At 36.7% G+C, this 20,387-nt stretch overlaps 1 protein-coding gene and 1 pseudogene across 1 annotated transcript; one reads left to right on the top strand and one right to left on the bottom strand.

Annotated features, from left to right (window-relative positions):
- Positions 1-7,480, top strand: part of LOC119532841 — a 68,211-nt pseudogene extending 60,731 nt beyond the window's left edge.
- Positions 7,481-19,106: 11,626 nt separating this feature from the next.
- Positions 19,107-20,045, bottom strand: LOC119533412 (olfactory receptor 4F3/4F16/4F29). Its single transcript, XM_037835456.1, has one exon. The coding sequence runs from the start codon at positions 20,043-20,045 to the stop codon at positions 19,107-19,109; it is 939 nt and encodes a 312-aa protein (XP_037691384.1).
- Between the last annotated feature and the right edge of the window lie 342 nt (positions 20,046-20,387).

The following is a 20,387-nucleotide window of genomic DNA, read 5'->3' as shown; positions in this document are numbered from 1 at the left end:
CCTTAGTCTTAAGCAGATCTGCTTCATTCATATCTCTAATTGAAGTCTGGGTTCTTTTTCAGCTTTTTTTTTAACAGTTTCTGTATGCATTAATACAGACATTCATATCTGCAGAGATCTAGTTCTGAGTTTCAGGTGTCACACAGATACCCAATGTTCCAGAGACCATTCAGGTTATATGCAAAGGGATCAGCTTTGCAGAGTTTGGAGATAGCCATTATAATTCAGGAACAGATTTGACTGCTGTAAAGCTTACAATCTAGGGATGATTGCAAGAATCATTTCCCTGTTAGGCTATGCTCTAAGATTCAATTCTGAGTTTACATATTGTAATTAGTCCATATTGGTGAGGCATTAGTGTTTGCCTTGGTTTCTGGAATACTTCACTCAAAATGCTGCCTAAAGGATCCATTCACCTCATGGCAGGTCTTCACAGCTTCATTCTTTCTCATAGTTGCTCAATATTCCATTGTATGCATACACCACAGTTCACCATTCTGTTCCTCAGTCAATGTACTATTAGGCCACCTCCACCCATTGCAAATCATGAATACTGTCTCCATAAACACCAGTGTGCAAATGTTCATTCATGTCTCTGCTCTCAGTTCTTCCAAGTACATACCCCATAAAGAGGTTGCAGGACATTGTGGCCCCCACATACTTAGCTTCTTGTGGAAGCACCACACTGATCTCCAGAAAGGCTATACCATTTTGTCTCCTCATCAACAGTAAATGGATACATCCCTCTCTCCATGTTTTCTCCAGCACTTTTACCTGTATTTCTATTTTTCCTACAACTTTATAGAGATATATTCACATACCATACAATTATCCACAGTGTACAGTCAGTTGTTGATGGTGTCATCATATAGTTATACATTTATCAACACATTCAGCACTTGAACATATTAAGATTTTGCTGATCTCAGCTGCTCCATACCTTTGTAAGTGTTATATGAATTATGTCCAAACTCAAATTCCTCTGTGGTGTCTGGTCCACACAGTTCCTAGCTTTCTATGAACTGCCCTGCAGGAGTAACTAAAACCCACACCTCACCACTCCACCATCTTGAGAGTTGGTTTAGTTTCTTTTAATCTTCTTGTCCATACTTTCAAATTTCTTGTTTCATATTTTTTGATATTTTTATTTTTTACTTTAAGGAAGCTAAGCATGGTTATTTTATTTTCTGTTTCTGATATTCCCAATGTCTGGAATCTTATCAGTCTTTTTTCTGATGTCTATCTCTGCACATTTTCATGCTGTGTTTTATTCCCTTGTTTAGTGATGAGAAAGAGAGGGTGAGGGAGAGAAAAAGAAGGAGGAAGGAAAGGGAGGGGGAGAAGGGGGAAATGAAATAAGGAAGTGAAGGACTAAGTTTATTCTAGCAAATGGTTTTGGAATCAAAGTTAGACTGGCAAACACTTCCAACTGGGGGAATTTTAGAATATTGTGATTAGCCTAATTCTCAGATTATAAACTCTTGACTCAAATCCTTTAATTCTAAACTCATCACCTGAATCCTTTTATAATTATCCTTCATATCTTAAAAACAAATCTCTCCAATTTTGGATCATTCAAACTTTGCCCTTCTCCCTTTGGCTGAATACCATCACTTTTTTTTTTTTTTTTTTTTTTTAGGTCTTAGCACATTGTGTCTCATTGCTATTAAAAATCCATAATTTCTCATTTCAATAAATCTTAAGTAAACAACTTTGGTTCCTCTTGTTCCTTTACTGAGTTCCTTTAAAACTTTACATTCTTTTTCTCCAAAACCATAAAATTTATTTTCTATATTTCCCCTTAAAAAGAAAACATTTTACACCATGCTTTTTCCCTCAAATAACTAGTTTCAATATTCCCTAAGGTCTGGGGCCTTCTAGATATAAATTTATTTATATCTAGAATATATAAATGAATGGATTAAAAAATGGTAGTTTGAATAATGAAGAAAACCCCAGACATGAACACCTTTTTGAAGTGACCTTGACTCTAGCTGCAGGCAAATGTGATGAACTGAAAAAGACCATGGTAAAAACAGTACACTTGAGGCTATATACTGATTTTGTCAAGTTCCTATAGGAACCCATAGCAAATGTGTGCCATTCTCTGCAGAAAATAATTCTGCTTTTGAGAAAGAACTTCTGACTTCTACTTGGTCCTAGGAGAGGCTGAACACTTGACTAGGTGCCACCAAGATACCATGAGACATCAGTTTCCCATGATAAAATTGGTATTGTGACATACTAATCTATAAAATTTGGTGTGCAAAGCAACATTCTCAAAACATGTAAGTGATGTATAAAGATTAGGCTTAATTGGAGCTTGAAAACAAGTTTCATGAACACATGGCTCAAAACCCATCCAACATAGTCCTTCAACAATGCCTTCTCTGTCTACCTGTACCTAGAACTTCATGGGTAGTTTCTTAAGGCCAGTTGACTGAGGAAGAAAAAAAGGGTATCCTATTTTTAATAGATGGTGTGCCCATTTGGATGTATTATATCCCCCAAAATGACATGTTCTTTGATGCAATCTTGTGGAGGGAGATACATTAGTGTTGATTGTGTTGGGAACTGTTGATTGAGTGTTTCCATGGAGATGTGACCCACCCAATTGTAGGTGATAATTCTATTGTATACTTTCTGTGGATATGTGGCCCTGCCCATTCAGGGTGAGTCTCAGTTGATTTACTGGAGTACTTTAAAAAGAGCCACACAGGCCCAGATGCTTGCTACAGCCACAAGGGATACTTCAAAGAATGCACAAAGAGCTGAGAGCAACTAAGAGTGACATTTTGGAGGAGCTGCAGCTAAGAGAGTACAAAATGCTCCCAGAGCAACATTTTGGAGAATGCCATTTTGAAATGTAACCTGGGAGCAAGTGGACACCAGCCACAAGCCTTCTGAGCTAACAGAGGTTTTCCAAAACCCAATGGCCATTCTTCAGTGAAGGCACCCCCTTACCTTGGACACTTTAAGGCCTTAAGACTGTAACTTTATAACCAAACAAACCCCCTTTATAAAAGCCAATTCATTTCTGATTTTTTGCATAATGGCAGCATTAGCTAACTGGAACAGATTTTGAAGATTTTGGTACCAGAAGTGGGGGGCTGCTGTGTTTGCAAATACAAAACATGTTGGAATGGCTTCTTAAATGAATAAGGGGAAGATTCTGGAAGAATTGTGAGGAGTTTGATAGAAAAGGCCTAGATTGCTTTGAAGAGACTATTGGTAGAAATATGAACTCTAAAGATACTTCTGATGAGGCTTTGAGCAGAAATGATGAATGTGTTGTTGAAAACTGGAAGGAAGGTGATCCTTGTTTTAAAGTGGCAGAGAACTTGGCAAAATTGAGTCCTAGTGCCAGATGAAAAGCAAAATTTGAAAGCAACAACCTGGAATACTTAGCCGATGAGATCTCTAGACTACATGTGGAGGATGTAGCTTGGCTCCTCCTTGAAGCTTATAGTAAAATGCGACAGGACAGAGATAAGCTGAGAAATGAACTCTTGGAAACAAAGAGCCAGAAGCTGATAGTTTGGAAAATTCCAAGCTTCCAAAAAGTGAAACCCCAAATGCTACAGCCCCATGTGAGGATTTAACCAAACATGGAACCAGGCCACCATTTCAGTACAAGCCAAGATTACAGATTGAGTTATCCAGAAAGGATTTGTGGAAAGTGTTTTGTCTGATGGATTTGACCCCTGTATGCTGCATGCCAAGCCAACAAATTTTTGCAAGATCTGTATAAACAGAATGACTGGACTAAAAGGGACAGAAAAGAGACAAATTGAAGGAAGAATTTCTTCAAAGACAGAGCCATTGAGATTGAGGTCTGGAGTCAAGAGGTCTTGGGCTGGGAGAGTGGAGCAAACCAGGAAAACAGAAAGGGTGAGTTTGCCCCAGAGGTCAAGGGTGGGCCTTCTGCCTCAATGCTCAGGAAGAGTGCTGCTACCCCAGGCCCCAGAAAGGGTGGGGTGCAGTCTCTGGGACTGGGAAGCCTAGCTACCACCCATTGGTTGGAGAGAGGAGAGCCTTTGCCCCAGGGAGTTAGAGCCTGGGGGGCACCCTGATGTTTGAGGAGGGTGGGGCAGAGAAGGTGGTCTCCCCAATATGTGGATATTTTGGAGTATTCACCCCAGCATTTGGAGAGAAAAGGGATGCCAAGAAGGCCCTTGGAAAGGGCTGGACTCCCACTTTCTCAAGCCCCAAGGATAAAACATCATTTGATAAATGACTCTCAGACTTTAAAGTCTAATGGAATTTGCCCTGAGGATTTTAGGAACTGTTTTGGTCCTGTTAACCCTGTTTTCCTTTCAGTTTCTCCCTATGGAAGTGGGAATGTTTATCCTATGACTGACCCTCCCTTGTATATTGGCAGCAGATAACTTGTTCTAAGTTTCACAGATACACAGCCAGAAGGGAACTTTGCTTTAGGAAAGACTGCCTGTAACTGATTTTGATAGGATCTTGTATTTAACCATTGTTACTGAAATGATTACATTTCTGCAATATTGTGATGTGATGAATGTATTTTGTATATGGAAAGATCATTTCATTTTGGGATCCAGGGGGTGGAATGTGCCAGTTTGGATGTATTTTATCCCCCAAAACAACATGTTCTTTGACTCAATTTTGTGGAAGCAAACATATTAGTGTTGATTGTGTTGGAAACTGTTGAATGAGTGTTCCCATGGAGATGTGGCCCACCCTTCTGTAGGTGATAATTCTGATTGGATAGTTTACATGGAGGTGTGGCCTCACCTATTCAGGGTGGGTCTTGACTGATTTACTGGAGTACTTTAAAATGCCACACAGGCCCAGATTCTTGCGACAGCCATGAGGAACACTTTGAAGAATGCACAGAGAGCTGAGAGCAACTAAGAATGACATTTTGGAGGAGCTGCAGCTAAGAGAGGACAAAACACCCCAAGAGCAACATTTTGGATAACACCATTTTGAAATGTAACCTGGGAGCAAGCGGACACCAGCCACGAGCTTTCTGAGCTAACAGAGGTTTTCTGAACACCAATGGCCATCCTTCAGTGAAGGCACCCCCTTGCCTTGGACACTTTATGGCCTTAAGAATGTAATTTTGTAACCAAATAAACCCCCTTTATAAAAGCCAATCCACTTTTTGTATTTTGCATAATGGCAGCATTAGCAAACTGGAACAGATTGTTCTCCAGGATTTGCTGGCATATAGGGAAAGATAAACTCTTTGTTGTGTTCAACTGCCCCTTACCTTTAAAGGCATCAAACACCCCTACACCTCAAACACAAATACTAGGAGCTTTGGTTATTATCCTCACAACTAAAACTATCTCCACATTTAAGAACAATTATATGCTAATACATTACTAATAGTTCTTTCACTATTTATCATTGTTATTGTCCCTCCAACTTTTTCCTCCATCAGCCATAGCCCTCACAGAATTCAGATTGTTTTTCACAAAGCATTCCTTACACACATTTTAATCAAGATGACAATGGCATTATCCTACCAGATCCTATCCCTAGTGTTAAAATAATAAAGCATACAGAAATTGCATCTTACACATCCCCAAATAAAATCTTTCAAGCAGTTATCTGGATCATCTAATGACAGCTTAAACAACAAATACTTTAGTTTAAATAATCCCCAAATAAATATTGCTCCTAGTGAATGTATAAATTCTAGGCCCCAAATTTTGGGAAAAACATTACAAAGCTCTTATTCTTCATGATTTGTAAAATAAGAATAGCACAAGGCCTGGTTTAGGTGATGCTTGGATTGCCGTTATACCTATTGAGACTTCAACTGGTACTTCCTATATTTATCTGTACATAAAATTGAGCTTTGCCTACCACCTGAATTATTAGTTAATTTTTTCATGCAACCACTCATGTCTCCTCAACAAGATGGAAGTTCCTAGAATGTGGGCACTATATCCCTTAATTTATTTGTACCCCATAGGACATATCTCCATTCTTTGAGCACAAAAGGCAGCCAGCAGAAGTTTGCTTACTGACTTGAGATCATTAAACTCACCTTCACAAGCTGAATAATCCAGCCTATAACACCAAATAACTTAGCTATTGAGATAGTGGTTGGGATTACCAAAAGGAGTTGTTACTGACAAATCTCCAAAGCTTTGATAGAAATCCAAAACAAACATATACTTTGTTTTAAAATTAATTGTAAATTTCATAATCACCAAGAAACATCACATGTATATAGAATATCCAGTCAATCAAAGGATAAAAGAAAATAAAAAAAGAAAATCTGTTAGAGAGAGGTGTATTTCAAAAACAGGGTAGATAAAGAAGATGAGAAGGAGATGAAGCAGAAAGAGTGAATCTTTTTAACAAAAGGAGAAAGAAGAAAAGATATAAGTAGACTGTGTTAAAATAGTTTCAAAATGCTGAAACAAAATAGTCAGTGGTGGTGGGGAGTGCAGACCTAGCAGGGAGGGACAGCAGTCTGAAAAAACACTTGATGTGAAGAAAAGTAACTCCTGTGAAGCTGATGCCTTTAATGAATTAGAAAAGAAGTATAGAATTGATATAAACTGTCTTAGCCTGAAGATTTCTATCACTTCTGGAAGTTCTGTGATGAACCTGATCATGAAAAGCTAGCTGTTTCACTTTCCACAGGCCTTGGACTTTGATTTGTGTGTCCTTATGATATCCTTGCCAGAGAACAATAAAATCAGAATAAAATATCAGGACTGAATTTTAACTTTCACTGGAGATTCTACTATGATCTTCCTTAGTTCCAGAACATTACTACTGGATACAATAAAATCAGTAACACATGGAGTATTTCAGGGATTCTGATGAACTTCCTGTTTTGTTTTGTTTTGTTTTTTTTGCACAAATGAAACAAAGTTTGTATAATTGTATAATTGTTCAAAGGGAAAATAATGTGTTTGCTGCAGTCAAATTGTTTTTGATGAAAAAACTTAAATATGTAACAGATACAAAGAAAACTAGTTCATTGAAATACATAGATGAAAAACTCACAGAAAAAGTATGGGAACTGGAGTACTCACTGGAGCAAAGAAACGTGAAAATGAACAGAAAGATAAGAAAGTATTGAAAAAGAACTTTTATGGTGCAGACTTGGTTTTCCCAGTATATAAAAACGATGTTGGGTACAGAGAGCTCCCTGAAACAGATGCTGCCATGAAGCAAATTTGCAAAACAATTGTTGAGGCACCAACAGATGAGGACAGATTGAAAGTGTTTTGCTCCCATTCAGGAAAGGACTTTTGTACAGTTTGCTAATGATGAGTATGATTATGGCATGGGCTTGAGTTGGGAATAGACCTTTTTGCTATGACTCACTATTTTCATAAAGATGCTGGTCAACTTTTATTCCTTGTATATAATCAGTTGAAGAGGAATCTGAAGAAATAATTGAGATCATCTGTCAAACAGAAATAGAGAGAACATAGACCAACTTGCAGCAAGAGAGTTGTCTTTGCTTCATACATAGTATTTTAAAGCATTAGTATTAAAATTGTTGCTTTTGTGTTTTAAAAAAAATAATACAGAAAATAAACTGATGGACACATTTACTAAAAACTTTAAAAAATAATATCAAGAATGGGGCAAGATGGCAGCATATGGAGGTGTGAAATCTAGTTAGAGCCCTAGAGAAATTAGCAAATAGCATAGGACAAATAGTAAATAATCTGGAACAACTGTTTGGGGGACTTCTGTGGCTAGACAAACATCATACACCAGTCTTAAATGGGAAGAATAGTTAAGATCCCTACCCTACTGACATGGTAGGCTGAGTTTGAACACTTCCTTGGGGGAAAAAAGTAGTCTATTAGGAACAAGGGAAGGTAGTTCTACCAAGCTCCAAGTGGTTTTAATTAACAAATTTGGACTACTGAATACACACTATGAGCACATATAAATCCAGAGAACACAAGGAAAGGAACCCAGAGGTTTCTCCCAGCAGAAAGGAGGTGGGGCTGATGGAAAAAAATACATAAATAAGTAAAAACAGAGGCTTTTTGAGTTGGTTGAGCTCAGAATGCTGGAAAAGGGCTGTGTCCCAAGAAAAAGGACACAGTTCTTAACTGGTGAATTGGGGGGTTAGGGACTGGCTCTGAAAAGGAGATATTTTTTCCTTTTTTTTCTCTCATTCTCCATAGCTCTTTTGAGAAAACCCCAGGCATTTTCAATGGTCAGCACTGACCCAGGCAAGGGTGGAGTTAAGATACTCAGAGAGTCAAAGAAAGAATCCAAATTTAGGAGATAATTCCTGAAAAGGGTTATCTTCCCTAAGAAAAGAGGGACAGGGCCCAGCTCAACTGGCTGCCTTCCCTCACAGAACTCAGACCCTAGGGCCTGCATGAAAAAAAAAAAACAGCTTAAGTTTGGCTTCTGACACCCTTGGGCCATAGCAGGGACAGGGTCTGCTGAGAATTAAAGGCACCACACCTCATTATGCCAGTGGGGAGCTGCAGGTTGACAAACTCCACCTACTGGGAATGATAAGAAAAGGACAGAGTCTAGAAGCCTCACAGGAAAGTATGGCTATCTTCTAGGTCTCCCCCTCAGGGAATCCTGATATTGATAATGCCCTCCTTGATACCTGGGCCCATCTGATCTGGGAAAAACTTATTGGGGTAATCAAGATGTTCCAGTTTGCTAATGCTGCATTTTCACAGAACACCAGAAATGGATTGGCTTTTATAAAGGGGGATTATTTAGTTACAAAGTTATAGTCTTAAGGCCATAAAGTGTCCAAGGTAAGTCATCAACAACCAGGTACCTTCAATGGAGGATGGCCAATGGCTTCCAGAAAACCTCTGTTAGCTTGGAAGGCATGTGGCTGGCAACTGCTCCAGAGTTCTGGTTTCAAATGGCAGACTCCAAAATGCCAGTGTCAGCTTCCAATGGCCATCTCCAAAATGTCTCTGTAAGCCGCAACTCCTCTCTCAGCTCAGTGCATTCTTCAAAGTGTCCCTCTTGGCTGTAGCAAGCTCACTCCTTCTGTCTGAGCTTATATAGTGCTCTAGTAAACTAATCAAGGTCCATGTTGAATGGGCAGGACCATACCTCCCTGGAAGTTATCTAATCAGAGTTATCACCTACAGTTGGGTGGGTTGCATCTTCATGGAAACACTCAATCAAAGAATTACAATCTAATAAATATTAATACATCTGCCCACACAAGATTTCATCAAAGATAATGGCATTTTGTGGGACATAATACATTCAAACTGGCACTCAAAGAAACCACATGCCTAGAAAACAAAAAATTATGAATCACACTAGGAAAAATGGATATATGGCCCAGTCAATGGAACAAACAAACACTTCAAATGAGATACAGGAGTTGAAACAACTAATTAAAGATCTTCAGACAAACATGCTAAATCAATTAAAAATCAAACCAATGAGTTGAGGGAAGATACAGCAAAAGAGATAAAGAACAAAAAAGACATTGTGGAAACATAAGGAAGAACTCAAAAGTTTGAGAAAACAATTGGCAGAACTTATGGGAATGAAAGGCACAAAAGAAGAGATGAAAAACATAATGGAGACATGTAACAGCAAATTTAAGAGGCAGAAGAAAAGATTAATGAACTAGAGGACAGAACATCTGAAATTCTACATATAAAAGATCAGATAGGGAAGAGAATGGAAAAATATAAGCAGGGTCTCAGGGAATTGAATGACAACATGAAGCACACAAATAAACATGTCATGGGAGTCCCAGGAAACAATAAGGGAAAAGGGGTAGAAAGAATAATGGAGGAAATAATCACTGAAAATTTCCCATCACATATGAAAGGCAAAAAATTACAGATCCAAGAAGCACAGCATACTGCAAACAGAATAGATCCAAGAAGACCTACTCTAGGACAATAATCAGATTATCAAATGTCAAAGACAAAGAATTCTGAGAGAGGTTTGGATGTATTATGTCCCCCAAAATGCAATGTTCTTAAATGCAATCTTGTGGAGGTAGATGTACTAGTGTTGATTGGGTTGGAGTCTTTGGATTAGGTTGTTTCCATGGAATTGTGACCCAAATTTGGGCAATACCTTTGATTAGATTATTTCCATGGAGGTGTGGTTTTGGCCATTCAGCCTGGGTCTCAATTAGCTTACTGGAGCCCCATAAGAGCTCAGAGAGAAAGAGCTCAGTGCTGCAGCCAAGAGAGATATTTTGGAGATGGCCACTGAAAGTGAACTTTTGTTACCCAGAGTTTGACTGTGAGAAACTAAGAGAATACCCCCAGATACCCAGAGAGAAATTCCTGGGAGAAAGCAATTTTGAAACCAGAACCCCAGAGCAGATACCAGCCACATACCTGTGCCTTCCCAGCTGAAAGAGTTTTTCCAGACACCATTAGTGTTCTTCAGTGAAAGTACCCTATTGTTGATGCCTTTGGACACTTTTATGGCCTAAGGACTATAACTTTGTAACCAAATAAATCCCCTTTATAAAAGCCAATCCATTCCTGGTATATTGCATAACAGCAGTATTAGCAAACTGGAACAGGGAGGGGGATATAAGGGATGCACAGGATTCTTGGTAGTGGTGTTGTTTTCTGACATTTTCACTGTATTTTTATTTTTAATTTTCTTCTACTTTTATATTCTTATTCTTCATTTTTTTCTCCTCTTCCTCTTTCTTTGTGGAAGAAATGGGAATGTTCTCATTTAGCTTGTGGTGGTGAATGCATAATTATGTGATTATACTGGGAATCTTTGATTGTTTACTATGGATGGATTGTATGGTGTGTGAATAAAACTGTTAAAAAATAAACAGAGGGATACAAGTACCGGCAAAAATGCGGAGAGAGGTATGTACATATTCACAGTAAATAGACTGGTGAAGCCCATCTGGAGGGCACTGCAGTGGTTCCACAGGAAGCTCAATATGGTGTTGCCATGGTCATACAATCCTGTTATTGCATATATATTGGGAAGAATTGAGAGCAGGGATATGAATAGACATTGAACAATGGTGTTCACAATTTGCAATGGGTGGAGGTAGCCTAAGGGTACATGGACTGATAAATGGAATGGTGAACTGTGGTGTGTGTGTGTGTATATATATATATATATACATATATATATATATATATATATGTATATATATGTATATATATATATATATATATACATATATATACATATATATATACATATATATATATAATGGAGCAGTGAGTGGTGGCAAGAAGGAATGAAGTTGTGAGGTATGCAACTAGGTATGGAACTTGAGGAACTTGAGACAAACATAACACCTCACTAATATGGGCTAAGTATAATGTTCAAACTCTGAGAATTGAATCTAAGAACATAGGTTTTCAGGGGAAAGCTTTATGATAAAGGTTCCTAGAGTGTAAGCTCTTAAAGCAGTCACATCTATTCATGAGTTTTAACAGTTCTTTCTAAATTCTGAGATGCTGAGCTCTTGGTGTATGACCTGGTCTGTCCCTGGAATTCAGTTATCTGTGTTACACCTGAGACTCAGAGCCAGAGTTTGGCAACTATGAAAGTCAGCATTACTCCATAAAGCAACTGTTAAAGAAGCTGAAAAAGAGATCAGACTTCAGCTAGAGAAATGAACAAAATAGACTTGGTCAGGACAAAGGTAAGCCAGACTAAAGGGAAAAGGATGATATTGACTGTGTTTTAAATCTTCAACTTCTTTGTGAGATCAAAAGAAGAGATATTTATTTGGTGGAAAATATATATTTTCTGTAGCACTCTGTATAATTTAACTTGTATGTTCAATTTATTCAAATACCATAAATACATAGAACTTTGAATAGAGGGTGAAATATGGTTGGATTATACAGGTTACTGTGAAGCCCTGATACATTCCAGAGTAATCTGGGAAGAAAATAAAAAGTATTTGCAAAGCCCCTTTGAGGGACTAGGGAAAATTTTGGAAATAGTAAACTTCCCCACCTGGGGAATTCCTGATATTCTCACCAGCATTGCGGACTACCAGTTTAGTAGGCCAAGCCCTCAATATTAGGGATTGAACTTATAAATCTTGTCACTGCAAAGGAGAGGCTAAGCTTACTTACAATTGTACCTAAGAGGCACACCCAGAGAACTTCTTTCATTTCTCAAATGTGCCCTCTCTCTCTAAGCCAACACTGCAGTTAAACACTGCCCTCCCCACTACATGGCACATGACTCCCAGGGGTATAAATCTCCCTGGCAACATGGGACATGATTCCCACAGATGAGCCTGGACAGGGCATTGTAGGATTGAGAATGCTTTCTGGATGAAAGAGGGCAAGAAAAATGAAACAAAATCAAGTTTCAGGGGCTGAGAGATTCCAAATGGAGTAGAGAGGTCATTCTTGATGCTATTCTTATGCACTATATAGATATTCCTATATAGTTTTGGGTGTATTACAATATCTAGAAGGAAATGCTTGAAATTGTTGAACTGCAATCCAGTAAACTTGATTCTTGAAGATGATCACACAACTATATAGCTTAAATAGTGAGATGGTGTGATTGTGAAAACCTTGTGCTCACACTCCCTTTATCTATTGTATGGGTAGATAAGGAGAGGAAAATAAATGAATAAATGAATATCAATTGGTCATAATTTTTGGTCATAATTCTATCAGTCTGTATCTTTTAATTGGGAAGATTAATCTATTTGCATTCAAAGTTATTATTATGAAGGGAGTTCTTGAAATAGCCATCTTATCCTTTGGTCTTTAGTTGTTAGATCTATTTTTTCCCTCTCTCTATTTTTTCCTTTATGTTGCCCCTAATAATACTCTTCAGTTCTGTGCCCTTCTCCAGATCTCTCTCTCTCTTCTTTTTTTCTCAGCAGGTACAGCTCCCTTTAGTATTTCTTGCATGGCAGGTCTCTTGTTAACAGAGTCTCTCAGCATTTGTTTATCTGTAAAAATTTTAAACCCTCCAACAATTTTGAAGGAGAGCTTTGCTGAATAAAGAACTCTTGGCTGGAAATTTTTCTTTTTCAGAATCTTAAGTATGTCATACCACTGCCTTCTTGCCTCATAGTACCTGCTGAATGATCAGTACTTAGCATTATATGGTTTCCCTTATATGTGGTAAATTGCTTTTCTCTTGCTGCTTTCAGAACTTCCTCCTCTTCAGCATTTGACAACCTAATCAGTATATATCTTGGAGTGGGTTTATTTGGAGTTATTCTTTCTGAATTTCATTGACATCTTTGATTTGCATATTTATGTAATTTAGAAGTGTCAAGAAGTTTTTCCCAACTATGTCTTGAAACACTATTCCTAGCCCTTTACTCTTCTCCTTCTGGGACATCAATGATTCCTATATTGTGTGCTTTATGTTGTCCATCATTTCTGGGCAATCCATTTCAAATTTTTCTATTTTTTTCAACATTTGTTCTTCTGTGCATTCACATTCAATTGCTCTGTATTCTAGTTCACCTATTCTTTCTTCTGCCTCTTCAAATCTGCTGTTGGGGATCACTCACTGTTTATTCTTCAGAAACTTAAATCCTCCAGAGAACTCCTATGCCAGCTAAGTAAAAACCCTAGAGGCAATAGCTCTTCAGTAATATCAACCAGATGTTTCCCCTTCTCCCATAATTTCAATACCTCTTTTCAATGTGAACAAGTTAGGGTGGTCACTGCCTAGACATCCCTGAAGATAAGGAGAGTGATTGAACTAGAGGAAGGGGTAGCAACAGACAAGATGGAATTTAGCAGAGGATTATGAATACTGAATCTCTATATAATTTTCTTCTTAGTTCCTGGGGTATTAGAATAATTAGATAAAAAGAACAGAAGTGGTAGAACTATAACACATGGCATCCTTTGAAATTTGTTCTATAGCTAGTTGTTAAATTGTAATTTGAAAGTTATCACCTTTTGTATACATATTTCACAATAAGGAAGTAACTGAAACTATCATACTGTAATGCAAACATTTTTGGAAATTTCCTGTATAACTACTTACTAAATCATATTTTGAAAGATATTGTTTTGCATATATGTTATGTTTCAAAATAAGGAAATAACTGAAACTATGGAACTGTAACCCATAACATTCTTTGATATTTGATCTCTACTTGCTAAACTGCACTTGGAAAGTTATCACTTCTATGGCTGTATCTTTAAAAAAATGGTACGTGAATAATGGGGGAAAAGGAGTCTGAGATGTGTTAGGTGTTCTTTCTTACTTTTATTTTTATTTTACTTTTTGGAGTCAAGAAAATGGTCAAAAAATTGATTGTGTTGATGGTTAATGAATGCACAACTATAAGATGATACTGTGAATAAATGACTGTAAGCTTTGGATGATTGTATGATATGTGAATATATCTCAATAAAATTGAGGTATAAAACAAATAAACCAAAATAGTATCAAAATGAAACTATTGATTAAAAATAGTATTTAGGAAAATCAGGACAATTTGATTCTTTAGATTTGTAGGAATTTCTAGGGCAACAAGAAGACAGTTTACCAAGCATCTGTCTTCAGGATATCTCCAGTGAAGACATGGCATGGCATGGTCACTATAAAGAAGTGTTTTTGATCTTATAAAAAATATAAAAGGAAACATAACAGAAATTATGAGGGATGAAAATCACAATAGAAGAGAAGAAAACAAACAGAAGCATGCAAAAGCAGATTTGAACAGGCAGAAGAAAGAACCAGCAAACTAAAAGGCAGGACAATCAAAATCTTATAGACAGAAGAGCAGACAGAGAAAAGAATGGAAAAAATTGAGCAATGCAGGTATCAGACATTGTAATGACAGCTGAAACATATGAACAAATTCATCATGGGTGTTTTAGAAGGAGAAGAAAAAGGAACAGGGGCAGAAAGAATATTTGAGAAAGTAATAGCTAAATATTTCCCAACTCTTATGAAAGACATAAATATACATGTAGAAGAGTGCAATATACTCCAAATAAAATTAATTCTAATAGATCTACTCAGAGATACACACAAATCAGAATGTCAAATGCCAAAGACAAAGAAAGAATTCTGAAAGCAGCAAGAAAAAGCAATTAGTCATATACAAGTGATCTGCAATAAGACTAAGTGCTAATTTCTCATCAGAAACCATGGAGTTGAGAAGGCAGTAGGTATGATATATTTAAGGTAGTGAAAGAGAAAATCTTCCAACACAAAAATCTTTATCTAGCAAAACTGTGCTTTAAAATGAGGGAGAGTTTATAATATTCACAGATAAACAGAAACTGAGAGAGCCTGTCATCATGAGATCTGCTGTACAAGAAATACTAAAGGGAGTTTTGCACACTGAAAGGAAAAGACAAGAGAAAGGAGCTTGGTGTAGAGTGAAGGAATGAAGATTAACAGTAAGGGTATCTAAAAGGTTAAAAAGAGAGAGAAAAAAAAGATATGAAATACAAAGCCAAAGGATAAAATGGCTGAAGTAAATACTGCCTTTATAGTAATGACACTGAATGTTAATGTATTAAAGTGTCCAATCAAAAGACACAGATTGCCAGAAGAGATTAAAAAGTATGATTCAAATAATGTGCTATTTACAATAGACTCATCTTAGACCCAAAGACACAAACAAGTTGAAAATAAAAAATTGGAAAAAGAAATTCCATGCAAATAGTAACCAAAAAAGAGTTACAGTAGCTATATTAATATTAGACAAAATAGACTTCCAATGCAAAACCGTTATGAGACAAAAATGGCCACTATATATTAATAAAATAAACATTCTACCAAGAAGAAATAACAGTGGTGCCCCAAAGTACATGAGGCAAATACTGGCAAAACCAAAGGGAGAAATAGTCATCTCTACAATCATAGTTGGAGAATTCAATACACCACTCTCATTGATAGTAGATCTGGACAGAAGATCAATAAGGAAGCAGAGAACTTGAATAATATGATGAATTAACTAGACCTAACAGACATGTGTAGAACATTGCACTCCAAAATGTAGGATATGCATTCTTCCCAAGGGTGTATGGATCATTCTCCAGGAGAGACATGTTGACTCATGAAACATATTTAAATAAATTTTAAAAGATTGAAATTACACAAAGCACTTTCTCTGACCAAAATGAAATGAAGCAAAAAATCATTGACAGCCAGAGAACAGGAAAATTCACAAATATATGGAAGTTAAACAACCCACTCTTAAACGATTGTGGTTGAAAGAAGAAATTATAAGAGAAATCAGTAAATATCTTGAGACAAATGAGAACAAGAACACAACATAAAGTTATTGGATGCAGTGAAGGCAGTGCAGAGAAGGAAATTTCTAGCCCTAGGTGCTTACATAAAAAAAAAAAAAAAATTAAGATCTAAAATTAAAGACCAAACTGAATACCGGAAGAACTAGAAAAAGAACACCAAACCAATCCCAAACAAGCAGAAGGAAAGAAATAACAAAGATTACAAAGATTAGAGCAGAAATTAATGAAATGGAGAATAAAAAACAATAGAGAGAAGTAGCAAAATGAAAAATTGGTTCTTTGAGAAGCTCAATAAAATTGGCAAACCTTTAGTTTTACAGACAAATAAAAAAAGAGAGAAGATACAAATAAAATCAGAAATGAGATGGTGGACATTATTACTGATCTCACAAAAATAAAAAGAGTCATAAAGGATACTATGAACAACTGTATGCCAACAAACTAGACAACTTATGTAAAATGGACAAATTCCTAGAAACACGCAATCTACACTGAGTCTAGAAGAAACAGAAGACCTCAACAAACCAATTACAAGTATAGAGATTGAATCAGTCATCAATAGCTTCCCAACAAAGAAAAGCCCAGGACCAGATGGCTTCACAGGTTAATTTACCAAGCATTCCAAGAAAAAGTAATACTAATGTCACTCAAGCTCTTCCAAACAATTGAAGAGGACAGAACACTACTTAACCCATTTTATGAAACCAACGTCACCCTAATACTAAAGCCAGATAAAGATACTACAAGAAAAAAAATTACAGACCAATTTCTTTAAGGAATATAGATGCAAAAATCCTCAAAAACATACTTGCAAATAGAACCCCACAGCACATTAAAAGAATTACACATCATGATCAAGCAAGTTTTATTCCAGGTATGCAAGGGTGGGTCAACACAAGAAAATCAATTAATATAATAAACCATATTAACAATATGGAGAGAAAAAAGCCACATGATCATATTTATTGATGCAGAAAAGGCATTTGACAAAATCTAGCATTCTTTCTTGATAAAAATGTGTCAAAAAGTAGGAGTAGAAGTAAACTTACTCAATATGATAAAGGGTATACATGAAAATCCCACAGCTAACATCATACTTAATGGTAAAAAATTGAAATCTTTCCCTCTAAGCCCTGGAACAAGAAAAGGATGCCCACTGTTGCCACTGTTACTCAATATTGAGCTAAAGTTACAGCCAGCACAGTTAAGCAAGAAAAAGAAATAAAAGGCGTCCAAATTGTGAAGAAAGAAATAAAAATTTCATTACTTATAGATGACAGGATCCTATAAATAGAAAGACCTGAAAAACCTACAGCAAAGCTACTAGAGCTAATAAATGAGTTCAGAAAACTGGCAGGATAAAAGATCAAACATGCAAAAACCATTAGTGTTTCCCTACACTAGGAATTAGAAATCCAAGGAAATCAAGAAAAAAATTCCATTAACAATAGCAACTAAAAAATCAATTATCTGGGAATAAATTTAGCCAAGGATGTAAAGGACTTGCACACAGAAAACTATAACACATTCCTGAAAGAAATCAAAGATGTAAAGAAATGGAAGAGCACTTCTTGCTCATGGTTGGAAGATTAAATATCATTAAGATATCAATTCTACCTAAAATGATTTACAGAATCTATGCAATCCAAATCAAAATGCCAATAGACTATTTTGCAGAAATGGAAGTCAATTATCAAATTTTTTGGAAGGGTAAGGTGCCCCAAAGAACCAAAAACAACTTAAAAAAGTAGAATGAAGTTGGAGGACTCATACTTCCTGACTTTAAATCATATTACAAAGTTACAGTGGTCATAACAGCATGGTAATGATATAAGGATGGATATATTGACCAATGGAATCAAATTGAGAACTCAGAAATAGACCCTCACATCTATGGCCAATTGATTTTTGACAACACAGCCAAGTTGACTCAACTAGGAAAGAACACTCTCTTCAACAAATGGTGCTGGGAGAACTGGATATCTATATCCAAAAGAATGAAAGAGTACCCACATCTCACACCTTGTACAAAAATTAACTCAAAATGGATTAAACACCAATTCTATTCAAACTCTGAAGAAATTTTAAGAAGAAAGATTTCACAACTCATTCTAAAAGGCCTGCATTACCTTAATAAAAAACAGAAAAAGCATTTTACAAAATCCAAACTCCATTATTGAGTTTAAAAAAAAAAAACTTTCAGCAACCTGTCAATGGAAAAGAACTTCCCTAACATGGCAAAAACATCTATGGAAAACCAACTTATATCAAACATCATACTTAATGATGAAAGACTGGATGCTTTTCCCATAAGATCAGGAACAAGTCAAGAATCTCAACCCTTAACCCCTTCTATTTACATTGTACCGGAGGAGGTAGCAAGTGCCATAAGGGAAGAAAAGTGAATAAAATGAATTCATACTGGAATAGAAGGAGTAAAAATGTCTTTATTTGCAGACAACATGATAAGGTATGAAGAAAATCCTGCATAACCTATAAGAAACTAATAGAACTAATAAATGAGCTTTGCAAGTTTGCAGGACAAAATGTCAAAAAAATCAATTATATTTTAAAAATAGCAGTGAACAATTGTAAAGTGAAACAAAAAAGCAAAACCATTTAAAATAGTATCAAAAATACGAAATTTGTAGGGTTAAGTCTCAAAAAATATGGAAAAATAGTGCAATGAAAATTATAAAACACTGCTGAAAGAAATTAAAAGGGAATTACATAAATAGAGTGATACACTGTTTTCATGGCTCACTTTTCACAAGGAATAAGTACATTCATCAGTTAAGAATTACATTGCAAGTATGATAACACTCAAATATTCTGTGCCTCAAAGCTCCTGAAACTAAAATATCAAAGATGAAAATATAAGGATACATAAACCATTTTCAGTGGAAACTTTTATCACATCATTTATGAGATTTTCCTGTAAATCACAAGGTGCTTGCATACTCTCTTCATTGCAGCCTTCATATCTTTATTCCTGAATGTATAAATTACTGGATTAAGAAAAGGAGTGAGAACTGCATCAAAAATAGCAAGAAACTTGTCCATCTGTGAATTGGGGTGTGGCCATGTATAGACAAACATGGTTGGACCAAAAAACAAAAGGACCACTGTGATATGAGCAGACAGAGTGGAGAGAGCCTTGGAGGAACCACCTGAGGAATGCTTCCAAATAGTAAACAGGATGATAATGTAGGAGATGAGAAGGATGAAGAAAGAACCAATGCAGGTAAACCCACTATTGACAGTGACCATAAACTGCAATCTGTAGGTATCTGTACAGGCCAGTCTGAGCAGTCGGGGAAGGTCACAGTAAAAGCTGTCCAATACATTAGGGCCACAAAAGGGTAAGTTCACAATGAATGCCAGTTGGAACAGTGAGTGACTGACACCAAGGGCCCAGGCAGCAGCCAGAAACAACATGCACATCCGTGGGCTCATGATGGTCTGATAGTGCAGAGGTTTGCATATGGCCACATACCTGTCAAAGGCCATGGCTATGAGCAGCACCATCTCCACACCACCAATGACGTGGATGAAGAAGATCTGAGCAATGCAGCCTCCAAAGGAGATGGCTTTGTGCTTTCTGAAAAGGTCATAAATCATCTTGGGTGAAGTGACAGAGCAGGCTCCTATGTCAATGAAGGAGAGACTGGCCAGTAGAAAGTACATGGGTGAATGTAAGTGAGGATCAGTGATCACAGAAAACACAATGAGGATGTTTCCAGTCATGCTTGCCACATACAGCACAGAGGAGAACACCATGAGGAGAAGCTGGATATCCCATGAATTAGTGAGTCCAAGAAACATAAACTCAGAGATCATAGAATGATTCCCTCCATCCATGATCTAGCCAACTGGACTGCTGCTGAAATTAAGAAAACTAAGAAAATGAGGATGAAATTGTGAGTTGGGGGATTATAATATGCCCTAGAATCATTTGTGTTGCAGTGTTTTCAATAGGAATAAAAAGTATATAGTTCTCCATTTCCTCAAATACAAGAAAAATCCAAATAATATAATCACAACTTGTGAGCTGCAACATGATTCAAACCACTCATCAATACTCTCTCACTAGAATGTTCTGGCTTCAAATTAGGTGAGAACAAGATTCAGATTCGGTGAGAACAGTGACAAAAGATTCATGAGTGTCTATGACATTCATCAGCTGTTTAAATCACCTTTGAT

Source organism: Choloepus didactylus, chromosome 4, assembly GCF_015220235.1.
Source record: "Choloepus didactylus isolate mChoDid1 chromosome 4, mChoDid1.pri, whole genome shotgun sequence".
Classification (NCBI taxonomy): Eukaryota; Metazoa; Chordata; class Mammalia; order Pilosa; family Megalonychidae; genus Choloepus; species Choloepus didactylus.
This window is presented reverse-complemented; position numbering and strand designations above follow the sequence as displayed.

Bases quoted from the DNA above. Each gene is read 5' to 3' on its own strand.
- LOC119533412 (XM_037835456.1), bottom strand. From the start codon at position 20,045: ATGGATGGAGGGAATCATTCTATGATCTCTGAGTTTATGTTTCTTGGA.